The 25,288-nt window shown below is 37.9% G+C and overlaps 4 protein-coding genes across 8 annotated transcripts; 2 read left to right on the top strand and 2 right to left on the bottom strand.

The window, feature by feature from the left end:
• Positions 1-393: 393 nt before the first annotated feature.
• Positions 394-7,607, bottom strand: LOC135636252 (1-acyl-sn-glycerol-3-phosphate acyltransferase PLS1-like). The gene is made up of 11 exons (XM_065147890.1): positions 7,358-7,607; positions 6,861-6,983; positions 5,649-5,688; positions 5,450-5,523; positions 5,200-5,259; positions 4,388-4,465; positions 4,012-4,170; positions 3,678-3,803; positions 1,529-1,621; positions 1,295-1,378; positions 394-824 (listed from the first exon to the last, which is right to left on the bottom strand). The coding sequence occupies exons 1-11, from the start codon at positions 7,436-7,438 to the stop codon at positions 618-620; spliced, it is 1,125 nt and encodes a 374-aa protein (XP_065003962.1). The 5' UTR covers positions 7,439-7,607; the 3' UTR covers positions 394-617.
• Positions 7,608-8,539: 932 nt separating this feature from the next.
• LOC135582276 (uncharacterized) lies at positions 8,540-10,598 on the top strand. 3 transcript variants are annotated; one of them, XM_065146921.1, is made up of 6 exons: positions 8,540-8,820; positions 8,923-8,981; positions 9,077-9,138; positions 9,268-9,726; positions 9,807-10,008; positions 10,236-10,598. In XM_065146921.1, the coding sequence occupies exons 1-6, from the start codon at positions 8,673-8,675 to the stop codon at positions 10,407-10,409; spliced, it is 1,104 nt and encodes a 367-aa protein (XP_065002993.1). In that variant the 5' UTR covers positions 8,540-8,672; the 3' UTR covers positions 10,410-10,598. The 3 variants fall into 3 exon arrangements, with proteins under 3 accessions (XP_065002993.1, XP_065002994.1, XP_065002992.1); XM_065146922.1 differs by having other exon boundaries at positions 8,542-8,820; positions 10,121-10,252; XM_065146920.1 differs by having other exon boundaries at positions 8,545-8,820; positions 10,233-10,598.
• Positions 10,599-10,650: 52 nt separating this feature from the next.
• On the bottom strand, positions 10,651-19,143 carry LOC135635676 (protein DETOXIFICATION 42-like). The gene is made up of 14 exons (XM_065146923.1): positions 18,962-19,143; positions 18,734-18,786; positions 18,512-18,633; positions 16,439-16,648; positions 16,119-16,309; positions 14,533-14,668; positions 14,074-14,170; positions 13,854-13,954; positions 13,293-13,456; positions 12,572-12,643; positions 12,356-12,472; positions 12,097-12,192; positions 11,878-11,999; positions 10,651-10,984 (listed from the first exon to the last, which is right to left on the bottom strand). The coding sequence occupies exons 2-14, from the start codon at positions 18,769-18,771 to the stop codon at positions 10,942-10,944; spliced, it is 1,509 nt and encodes a 502-aa protein (XP_065002995.1). The 5' UTR covers positions 18,772-18,786; positions 18,962-19,143; the 3' UTR covers positions 10,651-10,941.
• A 1,888-nt stretch (positions 19,144-21,031) lies between these two features.
• On the top strand, positions 21,032-25,239 carry LOC103980809 (uncharacterized). Of its 3 annotated transcripts, XR_001977722.2 has the most exons (17): positions 21,032-21,228; positions 21,337-21,455; positions 21,581-21,695; positions 21,850-21,914; positions 22,099-22,137; positions 22,262-22,358; positions 22,573-22,669; positions 22,768-22,831; positions 22,920-22,996; positions 23,169-23,250; positions 23,547-23,626; positions 23,709-23,793; positions 23,929-23,997; positions 24,098-24,165; positions 24,246-24,294; positions 24,504-24,961; positions 25,040-25,239. XR_001977722.2 is itself a non-coding variant. In XM_018825121.2 (16 exons), exons 1-16 carry the CDS (start codon positions 21,096-21,098, stop codon positions 24,879-24,881), a joined length of 1,617 nt encoding a protein of 538 aa, XP_018680666.2. In that variant the 5' UTR covers positions 21,033-21,095; the 3' UTR covers positions 24,882-25,239. The 3 variants fall into 3 exon arrangements, 2 of the variants coding, with proteins under 2 accessions (XP_018680666.2, XP_009395594.2); XM_018825121.2 differs by having other exon boundaries at positions 21,033-21,228; positions 24,504-25,239; XM_009397319.3 differs by having other exon boundaries at positions 21,034-21,228; positions 21,581-21,689; positions 24,504-25,239.
• The last annotated feature ends 49 nt before the right edge of the window (positions 25,240-25,288 follow it).

Genomic DNA, 25,288 nt, shown 5'->3' with positions numbered 1-25,288 from the left:
GGCGGGCGGCCGAGTCCGTATCAGCGTGCCTGGTTCGACTACAGCTGGCATATTGGCACGCGCCCTTTATTTGACGGGCTGATGACGAGGGCTGATCGCAGCCGTTGTCATCGGCATCTTTATCGTGACAGCGGTTCGACCACTACGTTATATTGGGCCAAGCAGCAGCTTGCTAAGGCCCAATTGGGTCCGGCCCATTTGTCGATCAGATTGCAATGATCTTCTACAGGCCCTCACGAGATTACGGAATGTAGATGATGTCTTCAGATGCCACTAACTTTGAGTAAAACTCAAGTCCAAACAGATGGCTATCATGCTTACTTGGAAAACTTGAATTGTATCATATTTCATAATGAGACAAGAAAAGAGTCAGCCAGACAGATAACAAGCATATAACAAAAATTTCTTCCCAGGAACTTCAATAATACTTGCAGGACCAAAATTGGAAAAAGACGAGGTTTCTCTAATATGTGCCTAGGACCAAAAAATGGAAGTGCAACAACAAATTCCAAACAATAGTCTACATCCTAGTGGCATTCTAGTTGTGACTTTGCAAATAACAAGGAAAAGTTCTTCAAGTTTCCCATTTCATAATAAGTTGCTGAGTAGTTTTTACACTAATCTTTCTTCGCTCGAGTTCGTGCAGCCCTTGCTGTGCTCGAGCGTTCCGACTGGGAAAATAGAATGAAGATGTGCATAACTATTACGACCAGTAATAGTGCCGCTGTTGATATCGCGACTCCTTTCCACGTCGACAGGAGCTCTGACCACTTGAAGAATCTGAATACACCATATGATAGCACACAAGACCAAAATGCAAACACCTGGAGGATCCAGGTTGTTTAGAGAACACGAAAAATCATATGCAGTGATTTTTTCAGAATTAAATGTCGATTTGTTCGACCCATGCAAATTTATATAACTTGCATATTAGAGAAGTGTGAACAATTATGGTAAAATGAAAATGTAAACAGATGAAAAAAAAAAGAAAAAAGGATAAGGAATCAAGCAGGAAGACATGAATATGGAGTGGAAGAACTCTTCTATCAGCAGTGGTTTTCATGTTAGTGGTTTCACCATAGATCTCTTCTAGACTATCGAGTATGGAGTGAAGTCAACATTTCAAACTGCAGCATGCTTAAAGTATGATTGCAGAACAAACTGCATTTAACAGCCAGAACTTGATGTCTAAAATAGCCTTTTAACTCATTTATGAAGAAAAGATAGATATTTCTGATTGAATTTTGTATTGCTTGTACTTCCAGAAACTTGTAAAGAAGCCTCGATGACATACCAGCAAGGACTTTAAAGGTCGACCAATTTGTCTTTGTTCAACGCCAAATGTGCCCTCTGATATATAATTATCTAGTAAAGCATCCTGTCCAATAGAAACAAGAGAACAAATTGGTTGACAACATATGGGAAATCAAATCATAAAGATGCAGCAGGAACATTGCACATCTTGCCCTGCAATCAAACAGAAGCTTTTAAACCTAAACAGTAAGCGCAGAGAAGAAAAGTGACATGCCTTAGCTACAAATAAGTTTTTACACCATTGTGCTACTCCATCATCTGTTTCAGGCATATCAGCCATAGCATGCCGTTTTATGAGGACATGTACCTGTGTTTAAAGTAGGCATTAGAATATAGCACTGCAAAATGCTAATGCAAACTGCAAACATGGTTTTTATTCTCTTCCATCAGAACATAACTTAAACGAACAAACATCAGAACAATATATTGCCCATTAAACAAACACAAACATAACTCTTAAAAAAAGCTCATCATAGAGTAATTTGATACCATAATCTTATGGACTTACACCAAATTAAGATAAGAAGATTTCCGCATAACATATCATGTAGGAATAAAATGACAGCAACCTGTGGAATTTGTAAATGACCCTATAGAAGTCAGATAAGACAAACATGAACTAGAAGCTCCTAGAAGGCCGATCAATTAACAAAACTGATTCAAATAAGTATAGGGATCCAGAACAAAGTTGATCATAACATCTTTCCCAAACTCTATTAAACTGCTTGGCTGATTTGCATATACTTTTTCCAAATGCATGTTCAAGACACTTCTTAGTCCTTGTAAGTGCTTACTGCTTAAGAATATCATGATCCAGGCAACACTGCCCAGAATAAGTAACAAACTTCTCATAAGGGTGCTAATGGTAGTGAATTTGTGAAAGTTGTCCATCCATATAATGCACCAAGTATGATTACTGCTAACAAAACCTGAATCTAAACAAAATGCATAACATGAAGTTTGATAGAATGATATCATCCTATTCTCAGCACCATCATCCTGATGATTTCTTACAATAATAACAAAGTAGATACCTGATACAAAATGAGTAACATTTTGCAAAATTTATTCACACGACGAAATGCATTAACTAAAGATGAAAATCTGCAGTCACTAAATGATATGGATTTAGAGAAGTGCAAAAAAATTTATAGCAAGAGTGCCTGATGAAATTTTGGCTTGTTGCAAAACTTAATATAGAATCAATTTCATGATGTCATTATTAAGGGTTCATTTAAATTAAAATATCCAGAAGCTAGTCAATCCTCATTGCAAAGCAAATCCTACTCGGAATAAAGATCTCAAATACTTGCCAGGATACTCGCCACTTTAAAACTAAAACGACGCTTACTGAAGTCTCTGGTTTATTACTCACTATCAACACTTGATATTTCACTAAAAATCGGAGTCAAACTGAGAAAGTGCATATAAAAACATAATAAAACAACTTATTGCACCAAACAGGTGGCACAATAGAAAAAGTATATCAAATTAATGCATAAATCCACACAAAAACCTTAATTCATAATATTACATCTTCTTTAGATTACTACCATACTACTATAAACTGTTGATTTAGAAAAAGTGACCACACAATATGCTAAAGGGTGTACCTAGTGCACGACATTCTTATTAATGTGGGATGTGGGGAGGGCCAATATATGCCGTCTTACTAAATATAGAGCTCCTTATTTAGATAGCCTGTTTCTGTGAGGGCACACAATACGCTGAAGTTGAAATATATAACATAACATGATTTTCTGCCTCATGTTTCTGGGGACCAAAAGAGGAAGTCAAAATTACAGGGAAAGAGATTGAAATCCTCATTCAAATGATCATATAGTAACTTCCATAATCTTTTCCAATCAGTGACCACATAAGAGATCAAACAGACATTTGTAAAACACAACATGCACTTTAAAGACATTACAAACTAGTCCACATGCAGATGGCACAAATTTGTATAAAAAAAATCGATGTGTCCCCAAACACCAAATAGTTCTAATATGATGCATACCAGACAAGATCAATCATAAAATTGCACACACACACACACACATATATATGAAAGATGTGTCTCTTACATAATATCTATAATCTTTATTTTTATCCTTCAAACTCAATCTAAAAATCTATGATTTTTTATTTTGTGTGAATATAAAGAAAAAATAAACATAAATTAGTGTCCAAGTGCAACAATACAAACATACAATTTCATAGAGTAAGCATATATAAAAGCAAACAATAAGAAGATTTTGCTAATAGACACAATACATGATAAGCAAGACTTGCAAATAAAAAACATAAATTAAGAGAATATTACAGCAATTCAAAAAAAAAATTTCCAATGCTTAGTTGCTTACAACTGAAGATTGCCCTTTCAGAATTCTGAGCATTGTTGGTGAAGGTTGATCTGCTGGAATAGCCACTGTTACATCGTATATGGCAGGAACAAAAGGCCGCATGATATTTACAGCTGAAACAAAACCCTGAAATTCAGATTCAAGGCATCAATACATATTCATCAAAGTCAGAGAAATTCTTCAAATATAGAATGCTCTTATGAGAACATTGTGTTGTGGAAATCTTGTAGAAAATATTCTGTTTGATTGTTACTCCACTTTGATTAGGTGACGACACGAGTCTAACATAAGGCTACCTACATAACAAACATTACTGTCAACAAAAAAAATCAACCTTGGTACGTGGAATCAGAACATTTCTTGGAGTTGGCAGACCCTGTGAAGCTGCATATTCTTGTGCCGCTAAAAGTTTTGCTGGAGTAAAGCGTGTCCCCTCAACAAAAAGTGCCAGCCAAAACGGTCTAGGAAAATCCTTTAATCTTTGCAGACCCAACTGTGTTTTATGATTATTACAAAGAATTAGAAATGCAGATTCAATTACAGTGGAATATAAGAATTCAGGCCAGCAATCAATATAGGTGCCTTCAGATTACATGATCACAATCACATGTGGGTACCATGAAGATTTGGCCATGCATAGCATTAAAATCCCACCAGCACAGCATGCGCTGGCTTGCAGAGGTCTGCACTATTCAGCAAGGGAATAATACCTTTAATGTGGTCTCATCCTTGGCCCAGCTTCTTTCCAGGAAGAGATATTCAGCAAACCACATTGACCAACCAATAACCTGGAAAAATAGTCGCATGACCAATAATCAGAATAATTATATTAGGATTGACATAGGTGAGCCATGTACAGGGTAAAAGTACATCACCATGACGACTTGAATAACTATTCCAAACTTGTCATGCCAAAGCTAGAATCAACTTTCTGTCATATCTATGAATCCACATGTATCTTACAATATGGCAAATATAGTATCAAAATAAAACAATAATTTAGCCAAGAATTTAAATCTCATTCCAATAACAGTTTTGACAATTGGTTGGACCAGTAAGGTACCAGAATTCTGGACAATATACCAATCTATACCTGTCTAGCATCTCCTAAAATAAAAATAAAAGAATTTGAATACCAATTGGTACCGACCTATATGGTTTGATACTAATCCTTGATCAGATCGATATATACCAGTCAACAAGTGCCGGTCCAACCGGTATTTGAAATCTTGAATTTAACATACTTCCTTGCAGCATGATTGTTATAGGGTGCATAATATGAAAATAAATATTGAATAGCAAAGCAAGCAGATGTTACGCAATCTAAAATGACTTAGTAAAAACTATCTAGGATAGATAAATAATGGAGAATGTTCAACCTGCAAATATTAAGTAGCTAAACACAACCAGAATGTGTTGGTAGCAATAAAAGCAAAGATCAGCCTCGGAACATAAAAGAGGACGTAACAGAATTGTTTTACTGATAGACAAAACAGAATAAGGCATATATAATTATACTCACTGGAAGGAACTTCGATGACTTCTTCATCACAGCTAACGCACTACCAAGACAACCTGAACGCTGAGGTAGACAATTAAAAAACCACATGAACAAGGAGAAGATACAGATGAGTCTATGGACTACTGCTTTCTCGCATGCATGAGACATTGCAAATTGCAACCAGTAAAGGCAACATGATGGCCTTAAATATCAGAACCCCAACAAGTTCACTGTACATTTCTGTCTACCATGAAAATAAAAGTATATGCACCTGTGCTAAAATCCATCCAACAAGCCAATCAATGTCGCTTCTGTGATTTGAAATCACAAGTGCATGCTCTACACCTGTATTTCCCTCATATAAGTTCAAGACAAGAACTGAATTTATATTTTGAGGTTAAACATCTATACCACTCAGCATTGATCATAAAAAAGCATTTGTAATTAGAATTTTTAAGTTCAATCCTTACCCATTGATTCAAATGTCTTGGAATCGGCATATACCTGAATCTGCAACCATGAAATAGAGCACAAATATATATTTTTACAAAGAAAAGATAGATGCATTAGGAAACATTTCATCAGTTCCATGCAGGAGTCTTTAAGATAATAAATGTAACTACTACTATAAACTAACATGACAATTTGCACAAACTAAATCCACCTTGACTCCACTAAACAAACTCAAGATATAGTAGCTTGTTGCAGCAGTACTCGTAGCCAACAAAACAATTATGTTGTTAATGTTCTAGAACCCAGGGCATTTTGTGTTGCAACTCAATTAAAGCAAAGATAAGAAGCCTGAAATTCATACATTTATAAGTACATAAGAGGAGCAAGCACACAGTCAGTAAGCTGGCATGGTATGGTGATTTACATCTTGTCACAATTTCAGCAACATAACAAGGCCACAAAGTACAGGTGTGAAAAAAGTCATAATATTGAAAGTTTCCCTTTTACTACCTGAAAAGGGAGTGATGATAGGAATTCCTAACATCATCACAGATATAGATTTTGAAAGCTCGACCAACTTTATTCCTCAAATCAATTGACTGGAGGAAGAAAAGCCCAACTCATCAGAGGTAGAGTGATTCTGATAAAAATGAAGTTCACTATTCATTAATATTCAAAAACAATTATTAAACAATTTTTGTGTAGTATATAATATGGATTAACCAAAACAACTTTTTGAAAGTCTCCTCTATTCTAGATCCACTTCTTTACTGCTACACCTCTATAAGTAGAAACAGTCAATATCTTGCTTGAGATGGCAAAACCATGTGTATATAGCACTCTTAACTATGACTCTCTGAACACCTTTACAATCCCACCACTGGCTCTAGTTTCCAGTCAGCTGCCTGAAATTTTGGATTCAAGTTCCAGAGGTACAAATGAAACTTCTAATATCTCATTATCCATAACTTGGATCTTCACTTGGAACTTATGAGATTCCAAAGATACCCAGGATTTCAGTAAAATGCAACATTGGATCAAAGTCGGTTCCCAACTTGGGACTATTGGGGAAATCCTGAAATTTCAAATCTCCCTGACAATCGGAGCCTAAAAACTACAATAAATTCAATAGGAGCACAATACATCATGCAGACCAGACATTGAACAAGCTCTACAACGGCCAAAACAATCAACAAATGCAATGGGATCTAAGAACACTTAAGGATTACCTTAACACCAGCCCACCAATCAACAAGCCAAACAAGCTGGAGCCACAGTAACTCAGCCAGCACTCTGTTAATCCTCCTATAAAGACTTTTGGAAAAAAGCCGTATTGTAATAAAACAGACAGCCTGCAGGGATAAAAACAAGGATCGGAAAATGAGCACGGTTGCGGAAAATTTGGAACACCCCAAAGTTCAAATATTTAGGAAATCTACACAAATATAAACCTCACCACCAGCAATAAGCAGATCGGAAAGAAAAAAGGCGAGAAGATTAAGAATGAAGAAAAATGTAAATTTTAAAAGAATAAGCCACTCGGATCATGATCGTTGAGAAGGAAACATTAAAACCTAAAAGAACCGACCAAATCAGAGAATCCATCATATCCGAGAGAGTTCCACCGGAGCCCCAACGCGCACGGGCTCAAACAAGAAACCCAACAAACAGAAAGAAAACCGGGCCGCTCCATGCCCTCTATTCTTCGCCACGTCTGGCGGCGTACCTGAACGACGTTCACGATCAACCCCGATAGTAGGAAGAGGAGGCCGAAGGGGACGACCATTAGCGCCGCGGCGACCGCCATGGCCGAGATCCAGCGAGAGGAGGAGCAGCAACTACTGAAAGGAATAGGATTTGGGGCCTTCTTTTCCCCCTTTCCACTTCTTTGCCAGCTTACGGTCCTCGGCGCTCCCTCTCCGTGCGCTACATAAACGCGCGTCCCCAAGTTCCGGATGCCTCAAAATAAAAGGAAAAAGAAAAAAAGAAAAACAAAGGAAATGAAAGAAAAAAAAATACGGAGAATTATATATGAAAACAAATCGAGACCACGGTTCTCAATTGTTTTGCCAGGTGGCGTGTGATTTGCGGCCTGCCGACCCATTTGGCCCGTTGGAGAACGGTGGGACCCCACTCGGGGGTTTATATCCAATAAATTTATCGGATGCAAATAATTAATAGAGTATATCATACTTATGCACGCATATATATCATCGAGTGCGGGAGTTATATAAAGGACAATGAATCATCAACTAAATCTTAAATCATAATTCTAATAAAGAGATAATTCTGTACCGACGTACGGTCCCTCGCTGTATCGTGTATACATACGTTTGTCACGTGAGACGACGTCGAAGTTTCACCATTGCGGCCGCTTGACTCATGAAGCACGTGACCGACACATCCACCAAAGGCTCGCCGCCTGCCACGTTCGACGCCCGTGGTTTGCCGACCGTGGAAAGAGGTGGCCTCTGGGCTTTAGGATTCGTGTGAGGAATTTGATGTTCCGTCGACTGCATTCTCATCCAACGGCAGCGAACCGTGACTGTTAAGAATTATTTTTGTAAATTATACCAAAAATTAAAAGGAAATTAAACGCTTGCAATTGATAATGATTTCTACATCACAAAAAAGAAGAGAGATCGTTCGATCTGATGGACATCGATGTGAATTAAAATTTCGATATCATATTCCAATGATCAACTAATCTACTTAATGTGTATTATTTTGCTTTGGATCAGCACGCCCGATCCCAGATGATCCGCAAAGTAATCAATAAATAAAAGTCACGGTGGGACCCGCGAGTGGACCCAGATCTCCAACGGTCGAAAACTTCGCACCGGCAGCAACGTTCCACTCCGACGGACTCGATAGGGTTCCAAGGCAACCCAAAAGCCCTCCTTATTAACGACTCTCTTGTTTAGAGAGTTCTTTCTCGTGCCTCTCCATCCCCTGCTTCTCTCTTCCCCGTTCCTTTCAGGTTGGAAGCGGTTCCTTCCTCTCTCAACGCACGCTTCATTGCAGCCGTCGAACAGCGAGGGATGGAGCCGGCCAACATCGACTGGAAGAACATCGAGTCGAGGTCCGTCCGCGACGAGGCCTACGAGAACATCAACGCCCCCAAGTGGCTCGATCTCGCCGCTCCCGACGCGTCACCCGTAGACGACGACGCCTGGTTCTGCAGACCAGGTACGTCAGTTACTATCCCAAGGAACCGCTTCCCTTTCCCTCTCCGTAGCTCAAGAACTCGAGCTTCTTGAACATTTCCATTCTTTCTTTCTTTGTTTCCAGATTGCAAGCACCCGAAAACCGCCGAAGATTTCAAGCTTTTGGCGACACCTAACCCCAAGGTTCGAGCGAATCCTCCGATTCTTCCTTTTTTCCTTTTCTTTAGATGTTTCGGTATGATTGTTCCTTAAAGTTCGGTTGATTGGAACGAAACTAGGCGAAGCTGATGCGGTCGAGCTCGGAGAGACTGCCTCTCGGTGAGAGGAACGGCACTCGTAGGTAATGAAATGTTGATCTAAACAAAAGCTCAGATCTTGCTGTGGAATTCTTTGTTTTTTGATTGCTTCCGATGATGTTGGAGTGAAAGCGGCTTGTTTTCTTTTTCTTTTGATTGGTTCGGTCTTCTAGAGACGAGAACAACCTGAAGAGAAGAGCAGGGATCGCTGCTCCATTGCTGCCGGTATCTCCTCACAAGCCAAAAGCCGCCGCTTCAAAGAAGTTCAGAGAGGATCTTGAAAACCAAGACCCGAATCAGTCGACACCGCAACGTCCAAGCCGCCCGCTCGGTGCTCCGAAGAGGTGTAACACTGCGAAAGAGATGATCAAGTCGAGCGCCGAGAAGAAGGTCGAGGAGCAGAAGGAGGAACCCAAGCAAAAGAAGGCCCAACCCCGGCTGAAGAGCACATTGTCTGCCAGCAATCTTTTCTCCGGGAAGGATATCTTGAATCAGATCTCCGAGTTCTACCACGAGATCAAGAAGATGGCGATCGGACGCGGGAGGACTCCAGCAGAAGAGACCAAGAAGGAGGTCAAGAAGGTTGCCGACATCGTTCCCGAAGCAGAGGATACGAAGCTACTGACTCCGAAGTAATTTTCAAGTATTGAGCTCATCTTCCAAATACAATTTGTTTTTTTCTGTTCTCTTCTTCTCATAGGATTGTCTGCAGGAAAGACGATGCATCAGTGAAGAAAAGCAGCAAAATGGCTGTGAGGATTGAGATCGAGAAATCAACAGCACTCAAAGAAGTAAGAGCTTATCCTCCAACGCCGCAGCGGTTCACTTCACCGTCGATTCGCAGTACAAGGAATCCAACGGCCACTGCCACAGGCAGATCCCCTCTCAACAAGCCTCCGAAATCAGCAACTCTGGTAAGTTGTCACAACCTCTGTAACCATCTACTAAAAGTTAACACTGAGGGCATGCAAGTAAGCACAGAATTTGAAGAACATGATCTATAGAATGATACTTCTGCCACCTCAGGTTGCTGCATGTGGTGAACTGTATGGTGTAAACTACATGTAGATATTCTTGGGCCTCTAATTTTCACAATGGCAAGAGTAAGTAATATTACCTTTTGGAAATGATTGAGCAGCAGAAGGTGATCCAGCAGGAGATGGAGCAAGACAAAGAGGAGAAGACAGCAAGATTACCTGTAAAGGGTGAAGATTGCAACAGAGCTGCTGCTGTTGCTGCTGATACTGATACTGAAGAAGGGAGTTCAGCTGATTTGTTTTGGTTCTTAAAGCCTTGCACTTATCTGGTAAAGTAGCTCTGATAGAGCTTTCCAAAGAGACGACTATGGTCACTGTCCATGTTTCTGTTAAGTCCTTTGATTCATTTAATTATATAGGGTAAAGAATTGCATTCAGCCTGTAGCGGAATAAACATGTGAACTTACAAGTGTAATTAATTAGGTGCATGTGATCTAAATGATACCTGAGATCAAGTTCTTTTTCTCTGTTTTCTGTGTCTACTTTTCAGAGGGGTGTTCTGAACTCAAACTATCAATATAGTGAAATAGCTGGAATTTCAGGTCTCATTATTTGGTACATTAAAGATCTATAATACAACTCATTAATTATACAAAAAAGAGTAAGCTATCTTGATCTGAGCTACAATTTTTTGGGGGGCACAACGTCGGTCCATGTGCAATGTAAGGTAAACAAAAGGAATTGCTACTTGAGTAATGAGAGCTCCATTTGAGTAGTATTTCCCTTTGATCAACAAAAACATTGCACCTTAAATTGTTGAATCAGTGTTCCACCCTCTTTTGTCAGGAGAAAAAGGAATTGAAAGCCTGATCAACTCCAAAGGAAGGTCCATGGTCCTGTACCTGTCCCTATTCTGTAGAAATTGAAGAATCTTATTAGAACACTGGACAAATCTAAGCATGCCATGCACCATGCAATGGTTGATGCTGAAAGCTATAACATCAGAGCTCATCATCTGAAGTTAGACCTAAGGAAAACTGTGCAAATGTGCAATATTATATCTGGTAGATAACAGCATGGCATTTGGAAACATGTTGGACTTCATATTTTTATCTCCAGAACTGGTAATACATACAAAACTTGAAGTAGATCTCTTTTAGTATGTAAGATTGATAAAGAAAACTGCATGGCATTTGGAAACATATTGGACTTCATATTTTTTCTCCAGAACTGGTAATACATACAAAACTTGAAGTAGATCTCTTTTACTAGTCCTACCATGTAAAAAGGTGCTGTTTTCATGTTTCCTTCAGAGAATATGGATTTTTCCTGCCTTACCTTCAACATTTTCAAGATTGAAGAAGGTGGCCACTTGACTTCACCTTTTTGCTAAATTTCCTTGAAATGAAGCAAGATTTAATTTTCAAGTGTGAGAAAATTTCTCTAACATGCCTGTGGTGAGACTAAGCAAGTTCCGATATGAACATTCCTCCAACATTGCAGCAGTAATTTACTAAGCAGTATAAAAGCATAACTTACTCCTGCTCAAGTTCAGTGATGAACCAAATAAGAGACCATCATGAAGTTAATTATCATGCTTAGTATGCTAACATGATGCAGCCGTTGACAGATGTATAGAGGAAAGGTGAGACCAACTTAATTGACTCAAGTTGCAGAATTAAGATAGCTTATGCAGCACTGCAGAGCACATATAGGTGGAGATTATCTGATTGATAATACAAATTTATACAGAGATCTAACATGTCAAAGCATGACCAATAAATTCATAAAGCGTCTAAGAATTACCTCCAGAAACCTGCCAACATCCGCAAACTCATGTAGATCGTTAGAGCTATCCAGATACCGACGAAACCATGACTAGAGGATAGGATGATCAAAAATACAATGCTGACTATTGCCACCAGGACCTGAGATGTTTTATAATGAGATCTTGTTGGACTCGAAAATTGACAAGTACAGTGCAAATTTATCTGTTTTCCAATATCATCATTCTATTTGAAATACCATGGAATACGCAGCGTATGCAAAATCTGATGCTCCATAGTTGATGCCGTCGAATACAAAGGCTAAGGCATTCATCGGTTGAGTAAGCGCCACAAACTGAACAGAGATAAACATGAATTAAGTAGAGAATGGAATCAAAAAGTTCTTTCGTAACTATTGTTTTTGGTGGAGCAGAGTAGTTAGCTTCAGAACAAGTGCACCAACAACTAATGCAAAAGAACACTCTTTTATGTCTTCCAAGAATGTGCAACTTAGATACCGGGATTCCAACGTGAACAAGTTGTAGCACTTTGGCATCCTTGGTGAACAATTTCGATGCAAACTGTAAGCCAATTCCGAGTATGAAGCACAGCAACAGCCCCAGAACCATACCCCACTGCAAAGCTAGTGCAGGTTAGTCTTTTTGTTGCTATGAAATTGTAACTAATGAACGTCAAGGGCAGAGATCAATTTAATTATTGATTGGAAAATATACTTGAAGAACACGTGAAGCAGCAGATGTTGCCCCAGAATGATCCCTTCTGGCAAATGCACTAGCAAGTATTGCCTGCAAAGTTCCTGACATATCTCAACTTACACTGGAATGAGCACGAGGGACTAATATGCTTTGAAGGTACATAATTGGTGCAGTAATCTGCCAAGTTATCTTAGATAGCAGACCGGAAGCCTTCATGTTAAGTTATGCAATGATCCACAAGTTGCTTTATCGGTGTGTTCTTCCAGAAAATATGGTGAAAAGATCTGATAGGACATGACATCAACTGGTTCTTCTAGTTTGTGTTTTGGCTCAAGAGGAACATGTCATTGGTGCATCTGAAACATGTATTATCTTTATGAAGAGGAAACAAAAGGTGCGATGCATATCAGTGACAGTGGACATACTGTGTTTGCAGAAACGAAAATGAGTGTTGGGGTTAATGACCATGCCAAGGATTAAATAGAAGGTACCATAATGATCCTATAACATCAATGTGAGTGTACTATAAATTAGTGTTTTATCCCATTTTGAAATATGTGATCTGACTTGCTACCAGTCAATAATATATTGTGATGTGTTTTTCATGAAAACACTATCATAATTGTTATCAATAACGTTACATGAAAGTAGATAGAAGTAGGATTACCAACTCTATTCTTATTGCCATCTGACATAAGGAATTGCCATAAAACAATCAAGCAAGCAATTGCTTCCTAACCTGTCCAGCAACCGCCAAGCCATCAGCAAGAAGAGAAGTCGCCAACCAAATCTGCAAACATATCTGGAATGCAGCCATAGGGACTGATCCCTGACGTGCAGCCATCGATGCTGCTAGTGTCACACAGAACGTCACAGCGATCACCCGTACAAGCAATAGAAGACCTGAAACCAGCACAGATTAATATCTTGCAGCTCTGAAAACATCAATAGTATGGACAGGAATAAATTGACATCTCGGAGCCTTCAACATCCTAAAGGAAGCAGCATATCATGCTAATTACTTATTTGACATCCTGCCTAGGCAAAGTATAAGTCAAATTCTAAGAAGCAACCAAATCATGGCAGAAAAGATACTAATTCACGTATGTGAAATGCATGATCTCACTATTCCTTAAATGCGGCTTTCTACTGAAACAAGTGCCACTGATTTCTTTTGTGTAGCAGAAAAAAGACACAAGATAGCCAGCAGTGGCTTTAGAGATACAGTTGACAAATGTACAGGATACATAAAGAAAAGTATGATATTAAACATGATATGTTTATTCAAGGAACTACTTACCATCTCTTAGGAACCGACCAAACTGCAGATTTTTGATACTGGGAGGCAAGACATCGACTTGTCTCAGTAATTTCCACAAAAGCATGAATGCAATTAAGTATCTGCAGAATATAATGAAATAAAAAAAAGGATGATATTAATGTTTCTTCGATGACAGAGGATGCTGGGTAAACTTACCAGCACTCTGCACAAGTGTAGAGAGCAACAAGATGGTACTTACTGAGAAATAACATGAGCAATCGCGGCACCACCAACGCCTAATCGAAACAAGAATATGAATATTGGATCCAAGATTATATTGGCTGCATCTCCAGCCACTGGGTCAGTCAAGAAGACACAATATTAGTTGATCATTCAAGAAACAAAACTAACAGCTGAGAAGTTCCAGCAATATATTTCTTTACAGAACTAGTAGTTTGCCGAAATAATGAATGCCAAAAATCAGCTGCTTCACACCAAATGACGATTATGAATGCATGAATAATTTTTTTATGGGCTTGCCTTATACTTGTGATATCCATTGATCATGAAAAATTAAACCAAATTTGTTATGATCAATTGTGAGACAGGTTTCACAGTGGTGAGAATTTATTTTAAGCATCAATGAACATCCATATAAACCATGAGCAAGACATTTATAAGTTATAGCACAACCAAACCTACTTATAAGTTGTCATACCAGTGGCATAAAGAGGAGTTTCTGTGTCCCTGATTCCACGAAAAACTCCTTGCATAGCCAAAGACAATAGAACAGCAGGGGCGCCAAGAGATCGCAATGTTAAGTACTCACATGCTGGTGTCAACATAGGGGAATCCTATCAACAAATATGCACTGTTATTGTATAGGCACAGTTCTTATCAAATAAATTTGGAATGAAATGCAAAAGCATCAGCATATAAAAATAATAATAATAATAATAATAATAATAACAATAAAGTTTACAATGGAGTATCGCTAAGTCATGCATAAAAACTACATATCTCGAGATATATGATGTTAGAAATTAGAACTAATAAAACAGAATTTATCAGACTTTTTCAGAGCCTCAACCATGGATAACTCCAACTCAACTGTTGTTTCCAACTATATTATGGGAATCTTCATGATATATGATTTTTCCATCAGATGTCACTGCTCATTCACGAGGATAAACTTTTCCAGTCCTTTATGTCCGAGTATACAATAAGCCCATTCTAGATCAGTACAATGACTGCATTCACAATTAATATGTTGGAAACAACTGTGAGTTTCATGTTTTCCCTTTAAGCATTCATTTTTTAGGCAATTGCTCAGAATGACAGAATCAGTGAATTTTTAGTGTGTGTGCATATAACACATATATATAATATTCTCTCAAAAATGGTGGGGCACAAATTCTATCAATCCAAAGAAATTATAAAATATTCAGGTCGAAGATTCACTTGTCTCAGCATTTATAACTATAGTTCATCTATAAGTGTTCCATGCACAAAAATGGAGTAATTTGGAATGGTCCTATAACATGGATGCTCAGAGATACTCTTTCCTGCCTTGATAGTTTGGCATAAATATTATGAGACATATTTGATTAATTAAAGTCAAAGTGAAGTTAAATTATCTGATCTGTCATTTCTTTTGGTTTTCTCATCAGAAGAATCTAAATGACTTGTTAAACAATTCAATTCTGGAGTTATATTAAGTTTAATTGATATTAAAATGTATTGCCTCAAAACATGATAGCAATTTCCACTACAGAACAATATATATGTGTTAAACTGTAGGATATATAAACCAGTTATCTTAGATTTAGCCATTACATAGAGTTCATTGCCACAGAAACCCCATATGCACGATAGTAAAAAAGAAAAAAAAAAGGAATGTGGGTGCAGCCGAACAAATCTAAATAATCTTTTCGACTATTACAATTAAAAAGGGCATATCTAGTAGTTTTTGTTACTACAAGATCTAAGGAGAGTCAATGTACATAGCCTTATTTTTAAGTGACCGTTTCTAACTATGTTAATCAAAATAGTTTTTGTTACTACATTTTGTGGTCACACCAATACACCATTATCATGTAAAAATAGAAGTTTGTTGCCCAAAATTATATAAATAACCATTATTCGCATATAGACAACATTCCATCTTGATGAGAATAAATACTAACTTGCTGGCAAAGTTTTCAAGGCTATCATGATTTTTTGCCATCTTAAAACCAATCAATGAAAAGATGACAACTTGGTCATGAAGCAGGCAACCTGTAGAAGAGAAGAACAGATGCTTACATGTTTCACACCCATAAAGATCAAAATGGGTTTTGCTCCAAAATTCAGGAATAGTGTTTCGAGAACACCAAGTACACCACCAACTACTAATGCTGAAGAGGCAGATGGAATCCGTTTGCGGTCCTCAACTTCAGTCATAGTAGCAGATTTATTCGATGAGAAAGGCGAGGTATACTCATGTTCATCATGATCTGAAAATAAAATTGTAGGCAATGCATCAACCCTGAGGTAACTCTGATGTAAATTTTGTGAAACTTTGTGTTCTATTTTAGCAAGAAGATGCATGATTCGGAAGAGACCAAACACTTGACATCACCTACCAGTGCAAGGCATCAATTCTTTCATTTCACTATCCTCAGAAAAAGACCCCTGGCATTCTCCACTTTCAGGATCTCCACTTGCTATTTTGCTGGTGGCATCTTCCTCAGCAACAAAGGATGTCGTGACACTGACAATAGGAAAGATAGCAATTCTTGATACTTGATTGAACACTGCAATAGACACGCCTACAGCTGCAAGCTCCACTGGACCTGTAAAAAGATTGACGAAAATGTGAACTTAATACTTAATATCCTCATGGACATAATTACATCATAAAAACACAACAAACAGCACGAATGTTGTTTGCACTGATCATCAGTTGAGACTATGGAGATATTTTGGACGGTATCAACCAACCAATTCTCTTATAACTAAGAGGTCAGAAGAACCATATAGCACAAACTGAAGAACAAGATAACTCTTATATATATATATGAGAAAGACCAATAGCACTCAAGGACTCCTTCAGTAACAATCTTGATCAATTTGCAGTTTGAGTCCATAGACCTAACTGTCAAATCTGGTCTTTTAGTTTTATTTGTTTTTTATATATCGATGTCTCATTTTGGGAGTATAGTATAGTATAATCTTTGCTTTGATTAATGAAACTTTATTTTTATAGCTTGTGTCAATTTTTTTTATTACACTCGATATCCAAGATGCTTGCTCGCTTGATATTAAGTTGCGTGACACCTTATCATTGAGACGTGTCTTAGATTTATAATATGTCATGTTTGGGAGAGTACGATTCCTCTAGCTATATTGAGTTAATATGTTTTAGCTTTTCTTAGGAATGAGTCGAGTCATTGACCTTGACCTTGGCCTCACGAAGGACTAGGTTGTTAACTCCAATTTGAAGGGTGAGCACCTCTTGTAGAGTCTTGAATATTGCCTTCTTATACCTTAGCATCCTTAGGTATGCCTTGATTATGACCTCGCTAATCAAGTTGAGGTCGACTTGAAGTTCTTCCTCGAAAACTACCTTATCGAAATTATTGATCTAAGGTATCGAAAAAATGATCTCGAGTGGTAAAATAACCTGAGTATCAAAAGCTAGGCTAAATGGAGACTCTCTCGAACTGGTCTTGATAATTGTTTGGGAAGCTTGTAAGATGCTAAGTAGCTCACCTATCCAAGTGTCATTAGTATTGATAACCTATTTTTGTAGTCCCTCGAGGATAGTCTAGTTAGTCACCTTAGCCATGTCACTAATATGCGGGTGAGCCACTAAACTAAACTTTAGCTAAATTAAATAGAATTGGAAAAGCTCTTTGGTATTATTGAACCAAATCATGCTGTTAATGATTATTGATTACAAGATCCCAAAGTGGGTGATGAGGTTCCTCAACATAGAGTTCATAACTTGTTTCTCATGGATGCAACCAACTTAACTTTTACTCATTTTGTAAACTCGAGTAAACTAAAGGTATTAAACCCCCCATCCACTTATGGCTCAAGAGGTGCTTATAAGGGTTGACATTATGTTGAGTCAGGGAATCTCGACAAGCATAAATAGTGAGAGGACAATCTATAAGCATAAATTTTCTATATATATATATAGACCACAATTATTAAGGAATGACAAGAAAAGATGCACATAAATATCTTACCACGATTATTAAGCAATTGAAGGAAAGATACACATATTTTTTAGTCCACACTTTTTTCTTTTCTAGCCCGCGTTTCTCTTTTTGTCTACTTTCTTCTGGCTTCCCTCCTCTCCCCACAGATACATACTTGCGACACATTCTTACAAGCCTTCCAAAACCTTTAAACAAAGGTACAATTTATCATCTTCCTTTACTCTTTAATTTCTCTTTTGCATCTGTTTTAGGACTATTTTTGTTATTGTTTTCTCAGAAATCATATAGCCATCCGTTGCCGCTGCTATCGAAGTAGAGAAGAAGAAAGAAAATGACACAACAGATATCGAAGTAAAGAAGAAAGAAATTATTGACAAGAAAAACACTGACCTGTAGATTTCCGCGCTAAGACAAATACACACTAAAATTACAGCATGAAAAGACGGGGCAAATCTCGATGAAATGACATAAACGAAAGCTCGAACTGACCAATGTGACCAATGAAGGCAGTATCGATTAGAGATGCAACGGGATCAGCCATCAGCGCAAGTGCCGCAGGGAAGGCGATCCTCATGATCTCCATCCCAAGCTCATCCAATCTAAAAGCATGCCTGTGTCGTGCATTGATAACCAAGAACAGACAACCGATAAGACGGAATCCAACGAGTTGAAATATCGGCGGAAGTTCCTAAAGAGAAGTGAAATCCGCACCTCGCGTCCTTGAATAAAACTCGGAGAGGAGAAGTCATCGACGAGGTGGCAGCCTATCACACAACACAAAGATGCCATCGTTTAACGAGAAACAAGCAGTTCTAAGACAGAATAGCTCATGCGCGGGAGCTCAATCGGATCTACGCATGCAACTAAGGTAGTGTGGGAACGAGAAAGGGATCAACAGTTAATCTGGAGCAAACAAAAACCAAGTGTTTTCCGGTAGACCTTCAGAAAACCGCGGTATGCCAAGTCTCGTATTCCTTCTGGATAGAGAAACTTCGTTGTTTCTTTGGCTCTTTGTAGCGACAGCTTCTCCCGAGGAGCAGGGGTCCTGCGAGGCGCTCCAAGAAAAGGAAGCTGTCTTCTGGGGGAGGCAGAGGGAATGAAACCGGACTCAGGTATACCTCGCCTTCTTTTTCCAGGAAGGCTCGTTCCAAGTTATACCCCTGCGAAAGCTTCGTAAGTCGCGACACGCCCACACGCCACTACAGTTGAAGACTACGAATAGATGCCTCACAGCATGCATTATATGATACTTAGTTATTACGACCAAAACCTTTCCTAAAATAGTCCTGTTTTTTAATCTCTTTTTTCCCCGCAAAGAGAATTCTACTTCTGTTTTTTGTTTTTTGTTTTTTGTTTTTGTTTTCTTTCTTTCTTTCCTCCCTTTCGAATCAAATCTAAATGAAGCGTGGTATTGGATAGGTTAAGTTAACATTAGATCGGTCTAACAAGAAAAATCAAATAATACTAATATATATGTATTTAAAATAAAATTAAAATATATAATAATAATAATAATAAAGTATTAAATAAATCAATACATGTTAAATATCAATTTAAAAAATTCTTATATTTTCAGAAAATATTGTGAATGACTAAAAAAATAAATAACTATTTTTAAGTTTTTGTAATGTATATGTTCACTTATTTCAACCATTAAATGGTTTTATATTATTCTTTCAATTTTATCCAATCTAAGGTGAATTAAAGAACACTTTGAACTAAAAATCACTTGCATATTATCAGAAAAGATTCTTTAAAATTTTGAAGACTTTTTTTTTAGATATGAGTTACACTTTTTAAAAAAAAATTATTATATATTTTTAATTTTTATTCAAAACCAATGTAATTCAACCCCTATTCTTAAAAGAAAAAAAGAAACCTTGGAAATGAATTACAATTATCAAAACTTCTATTGTTCTTTTCATCATTAAGAAAACCTTGAAAACTCATTTCCTAATATTTAGGATTTATGTCCTTTATATAAAAAGTATCTCTATGCATCGAATTCTTATTTTTAAGTTTATCTCTAATCGATATTGGTTCAAGGTTGTGCTCAACAAACCCTTTCCAATATTTTAATCGATTCAAGAAATATTGACTAAATGTTAAAACTTCCACAATTAAATGCATAGAGTTTATGAACTATATTATCTCAGGAATGAATCTAGTGAGATATGAATACATTTTCAGGATTATTATACTCAAAGATGCATATCGAGAATAATTACGTAATTTCTCTTAGTATTAATAGAATTGTGCCGTATCAAATTTAGGGAATATGCAACAATCATAATATTTCAAAACATTATCAATATAATGTTGATGTATCGACTATATTATATTAGAGTGTCGTTCATATAACATAAGGATATAATCGATATAGATCGAGACTACATGACGAATAGATGTTAACCACGTTATTATTTTTGTATCAAATCAAAAAGAACTTGTGAACTTGACGTTAGAAACTAATGGCAAAATGAAAGTAAGAATAAAATAATAAAAAAATTAGGTATGGAGTCACTTTTGGCTTGGTTTGATTGGGGTCAACCATTTGTGATTGAAACTTCTGTCTTTATATGTCAAGCAACTTTCATAGCGATTATTAATTCTCAAAATCACCATCAAATGAGTATATTGTTCCTGAATAAGACAACTCGATCCGAATTGGAAGCATCAGTTGGATTATCTTATGGAGTTTTTTTTCCAAGGGGGAAACTACGTGTTATTTGAACGAGGCATGATGCATAATTTGACATGTCATATATTGTATCTTTGACATGCCATTAGTTACTGCAATACCTAATTATGCTACAGATGATATTAAATTTAAAATGTTAAAATTACGTAAAAATCAAACATAACACGAAACAAAAAAAAAGCATTAATCATACACATTTCTCTGAATTCCTTATGCTACAGATGGGCTTCACATTCGTCTGTATTTGGGCTAAATCCATGTAAGTTAAATGGGCCGGGCTTTCTTCTAAGCCGCCCGTTTCCAATTCTAATTCCCGCTTCCAGAACGCGAATCGCCATTCCCGCGAAAACCTCACTCCACCCGCCATTTTTCATGCTTATGTCATTGGGTGGCACCATAATCCCAATCTCTCTCTCTCTCTCTCTCACACGGGCGATGGAGAACCGATGTCTTCCTTCGTCCTTCTTCGGCGATCTGAGGAGCAGAGAGCTCAATGGCTTCAGAGGTACACCTTGGTCCCTTGCCTTTTGGCGATTCCTTCCGTTCCGCAACCTTGAATCCAGTCGCAGCTTCTGATCGCGACCTTGTCGCGGATCGCCCTGCCCTCTTGTAGTACGCAAAAGGCCTTATCTTGGTGATCTCTCGTCGGAGCCCGGTAGCTTTGGCACTGGAGTGCTGTCCGTCGAGCACAGTGGCGCCACCACGCCTCCCACTGCCGTCTCTTTCTGCAAGGTTCCAACTTCCTTCTCAATCTTGTGCCTCCTTTGGCCTCCGATCTTGTTTACCACCTTAAATCCTCCGTACAGTATGAACAATGGCTTATATCCCTTCAAAAATTTCTCTTCCGATGAAGACAGACGAGTAGGAATTCTCACATTCTTGCGGTGTCGGATGAGGATGGGTATGTCAGCTTCTTCGACACACGTCGCAGCCTTCCTTCCTATGCTTCATGCCGGGAGAGGACGGGTTTGTGTAATTCCATTTTCCTAAATCTTTTCTACATTGGAAAAGAGAGCACTTTTTTAGTCAGAGGACCGAAAGAAATCGGTGCAAACTCGGGATCTAGGGTTTTGATCAAGTTTGCCTCTTTTAGATGCGGTAATCCGTTTGCTATTCGTTGTTGCAGCTGAATCTAGGGTTTGTGAGTGGGTTGCTCACAGCAATGCAATATTTGACATATGCTGGATAAAGGTACATTCTCAAGACAATCGAAAGCTTTTGTTCATTTTGGAATGAATATATCAATTAAAGTTGGCTCAAGTAGTTTCACAAAATTGGTCTCTTAAGAACTCTGAAAAATTGCATTCCTCTTGGAACAAATGGACCAGAGATAGCCCAAGTGATTTACATAATTTTTTTCGTTTATGTTCTGCAGGATGACGATCAGATTCTAACAGCTTCTGGCGATCAATATGTAAGCGAAGAAGCATATCCTCTTGCATTATTGTCCTTGTAGTTATTATAAGATTAGAGTCTTTAAGCAGCACCTACTGAATCCATCCTTGAATTCTGGTGAAAATTTGATGTTGTTGCACTAGGTCAAGATATGGAATGCTGAAAAGAGGAAATGCATTGGGATCCTGGCAGGGCACACAGGAAGTGTTAAAACAGTTTGCCCTCATTCATCAAATCCTGGTAGATTTTTTCTACTTGATTACAGTTTGGATTTTTTTTTGTCTATAGTCATTCATTAAGAATTTTGAGCCTTGACAGTCAAAATGTCATTCCTTTCTTGTCAGATATTAGCCTCTTTTTTGTTCTACTTGATTACAGTTTGGATTTTTTGTCTATAGTCATTCATAAAGAACTTTGAGCCTTGACAGTCAAAATTCCATTCCTTTCTTGTCAGATATTGTTGTCTCTGGTTCAAGAGATGGATCTTTTGCTCTTTGGGATCTGAGATGCAACTCTAGTTCCACAAATCGCTTTGGGGAAGCATGCTTGTTGTATGAAATTCATATAATCTAGTTGCATCCTTTTGTACACATCATTTATGCTCTAGATCCTATATGGTCAATGATATCTCTGGGGTAAAAATGTTTAGGTCTACTGCTTTTGTCAAAGAAGCGCACGCCTCTGCCCCAAGAAAAAGGAGGCGGCAAGGAAAAGTTTGTTCCTGTCCATTATCTTTTAGTGACTCATTTGGTTGATCTTTTCTCTTATCCTGGTTTCTTGATTTCTGTTTCATGTTCACAGCCTGCTTCTATGAGCATCACATCAGTTCTCTATCTCAAGGATGAGATCTCCATTGCCACTGCTGGAGCAGTTGACAGGTTCAAAAAAGATCTTTGACAACTTTCAGATACTATTGTCAGTGTCACTGAAGACTGATGCTTTTGATTATAGACAAGTGAAACCAAAATAGGATTTTTCACATGGTTCATTCCATTTACTTAGTACGCCTCACTCTCTTTCCTTTCCCCTGATTGTTCTCTTTTGTTCCAGTGTGGTGAAGTTCTGGGATACACGCAACCTAAAATCATCTGTTACTCAAGCTTGCCCTCATGTCGAGCCATTTGTCAGAAAGGTGAATCTAGATTTTCCATCTGAAAAATAAAATGAGAAATAGATGAAAGGAGGAAGATTTAAAGATGATGTCGCTATATAGAAAGTCGGCAACATCATCCATATAGCTTGTTCAGGAGGCTTTATGTAAAGACAAGTAACTTTTATTTGTGTATGGAGGATTGCCTTCTCTGTTACCATCCCCCCCACAAAAAAATGGAAAAACAACTTCAATATGTGTTCTTCGTTGCATGTATAAAGCTTTTTATTGCTTGTGTCTCTGAAATTGATTGGTATCTTTGTTCCCTGTGACTAAAGGAAACAATTCAACATGGAATTACATGCCTATCTCAAGATGCACATGGCGCCTCTCTCGTAGCTTCTTGCATGGATAGCAGGTATTTGAAGTTAATATCAGTTTGCTCCATTAAATTTTAGTAACCCAAATCACTTCTAATTAGCTTGCTTCATGTCTATTAGGATCTATTTGTATGAGGTGCTTCAACCGGACAAAGGTCCCGTAAAGGTTTTCTCTGGGAGTAAAATCGAGTCATTTTTTGTGAAGGCAAGTAAGATGCCCTTTTAGTCTGCAGCAATTATCCTTTTTATAAAACATATATCTCGGCAGAGAAATAGAATTTATTTAACCTTTAAATTACTATCAAAGCACTGATTTCTAATTTTTCTTGTGTGATTGAAGTCTGCAATCAGCCCTGATGGAGCTCATATTCTTGGGGGTTCTAGTGATGGTAATGCCTACATATGGCAGGTACATAATTTTTCCCTTCTGTTAAATCAAATGGTCTTTTCACTTTGGCATGACTTCTTTCCTCCAATATTATTACATTATTTTTGTGTTAATTTACCAGGTGAAGAGACCTGAAAGTGCACCGGCCATTTTGAAGGGCCATGACGGAGAAGTTACTGCAGTCGATTGGTATGTGAAAACATAAGAAAGAGATGGTTAATCCATTTTCTCTAGATCTTAATATCAACATAAAACTTCATGCTTTTCAGGTGCTCATCAGAAGTGGGAAAGCTAGCAACTTCTTCAGATGACTTCATGGTAAATTTACCTAGACAACATTTGGGTTTTTCCTGAATCAACACTAGTAATCTACAGCTCAGAAGTTGCTCTTTGGACGATAGTTAGGATCAGATAACAGATTCTAATTAAGCATATTGGTTTATGTAGTTCACAGATTTACTCGATATGAAGCAAGACTTCATATTCTATTGTTTTATCTTCACTATCAACTGTATCTCATTTAACAGGTTCGTGTCTGGAACATGAAGAAGGGTGGTCGCATAAGTGCAAGATCGCCAACAGCAATTAGAAAAAGGATAACTGCTGTTGTTACCGAGTGCAGGAAACGAATCTTGGATGATCCTCCAGCATGTTCGATTTCCATGGATGACACTTTCCAAGCTTTGACAGGAGCATCAGTGGAACCATCCTCTCCTGATGGAAGCAAAATGCTTGAGTTCAGTACGCCCAAGTCTGGAAAGAGAAGTTATAAATCATTTCTTAGGGAAGAGAAGGAGATGCAGCAAAGCCCAGAAGCTGCTTTGAGTAGCCCATCTTCTGTCCTCAACCCTCCTTCCTCTATTAAAAGGAGAACTATTCGGGACTACTTTGTTTCTTCTTCCTAAACTTTGGCCTGATTGCTTGTGCCATGAGGTTTATTCTCCTGAGAGTGCCTTATTCTACAAAATGCCAGATAATCGACAAGGTTGGCATGAACCATATCCCTTCCCTTGCTCTTGTCATCACTCCGGATTAAATTTTGCTCTCATTTTGGCTCATGCAGACACCTTTCTGCAGTTGTTTTGGCCAGAAAAAAAGAAGGCTTCCTGAAGATTGTGCACCCTGCTTGAGTGTTTTTGGTGGGCTACTTGTAGTTTTGTTCTTTTCTCTCTTTAGCTACTGGTTTTCTTATGTCAGGTGTAGCTGGTTTACCCATTGAGTTGTACCTACACAGGAGTTGTATATTTTACATTATAACATATTCTGAGGAAATAATAACTCGATTTTCTTAATTATTGTCTCCTATATTGTG

The sequence above is a fragment of the Musa acuminata genome, chromosome BXJ3-4 (genome assembly GCF_036884655.1).
Source record: "Musa acuminata AAA Group cultivar baxijiao chromosome BXJ3-4, Cavendish_Baxijiao_AAA, whole genome shotgun sequence".
NCBI classification, from domain to species: domain Eukaryota; kingdom Viridiplantae; phylum Streptophyta; class Magnoliopsida; order Zingiberales; family Musaceae; genus Musa; species Musa acuminata.
This window is presented reverse-complemented; position numbering and strand designations above follow the sequence as displayed.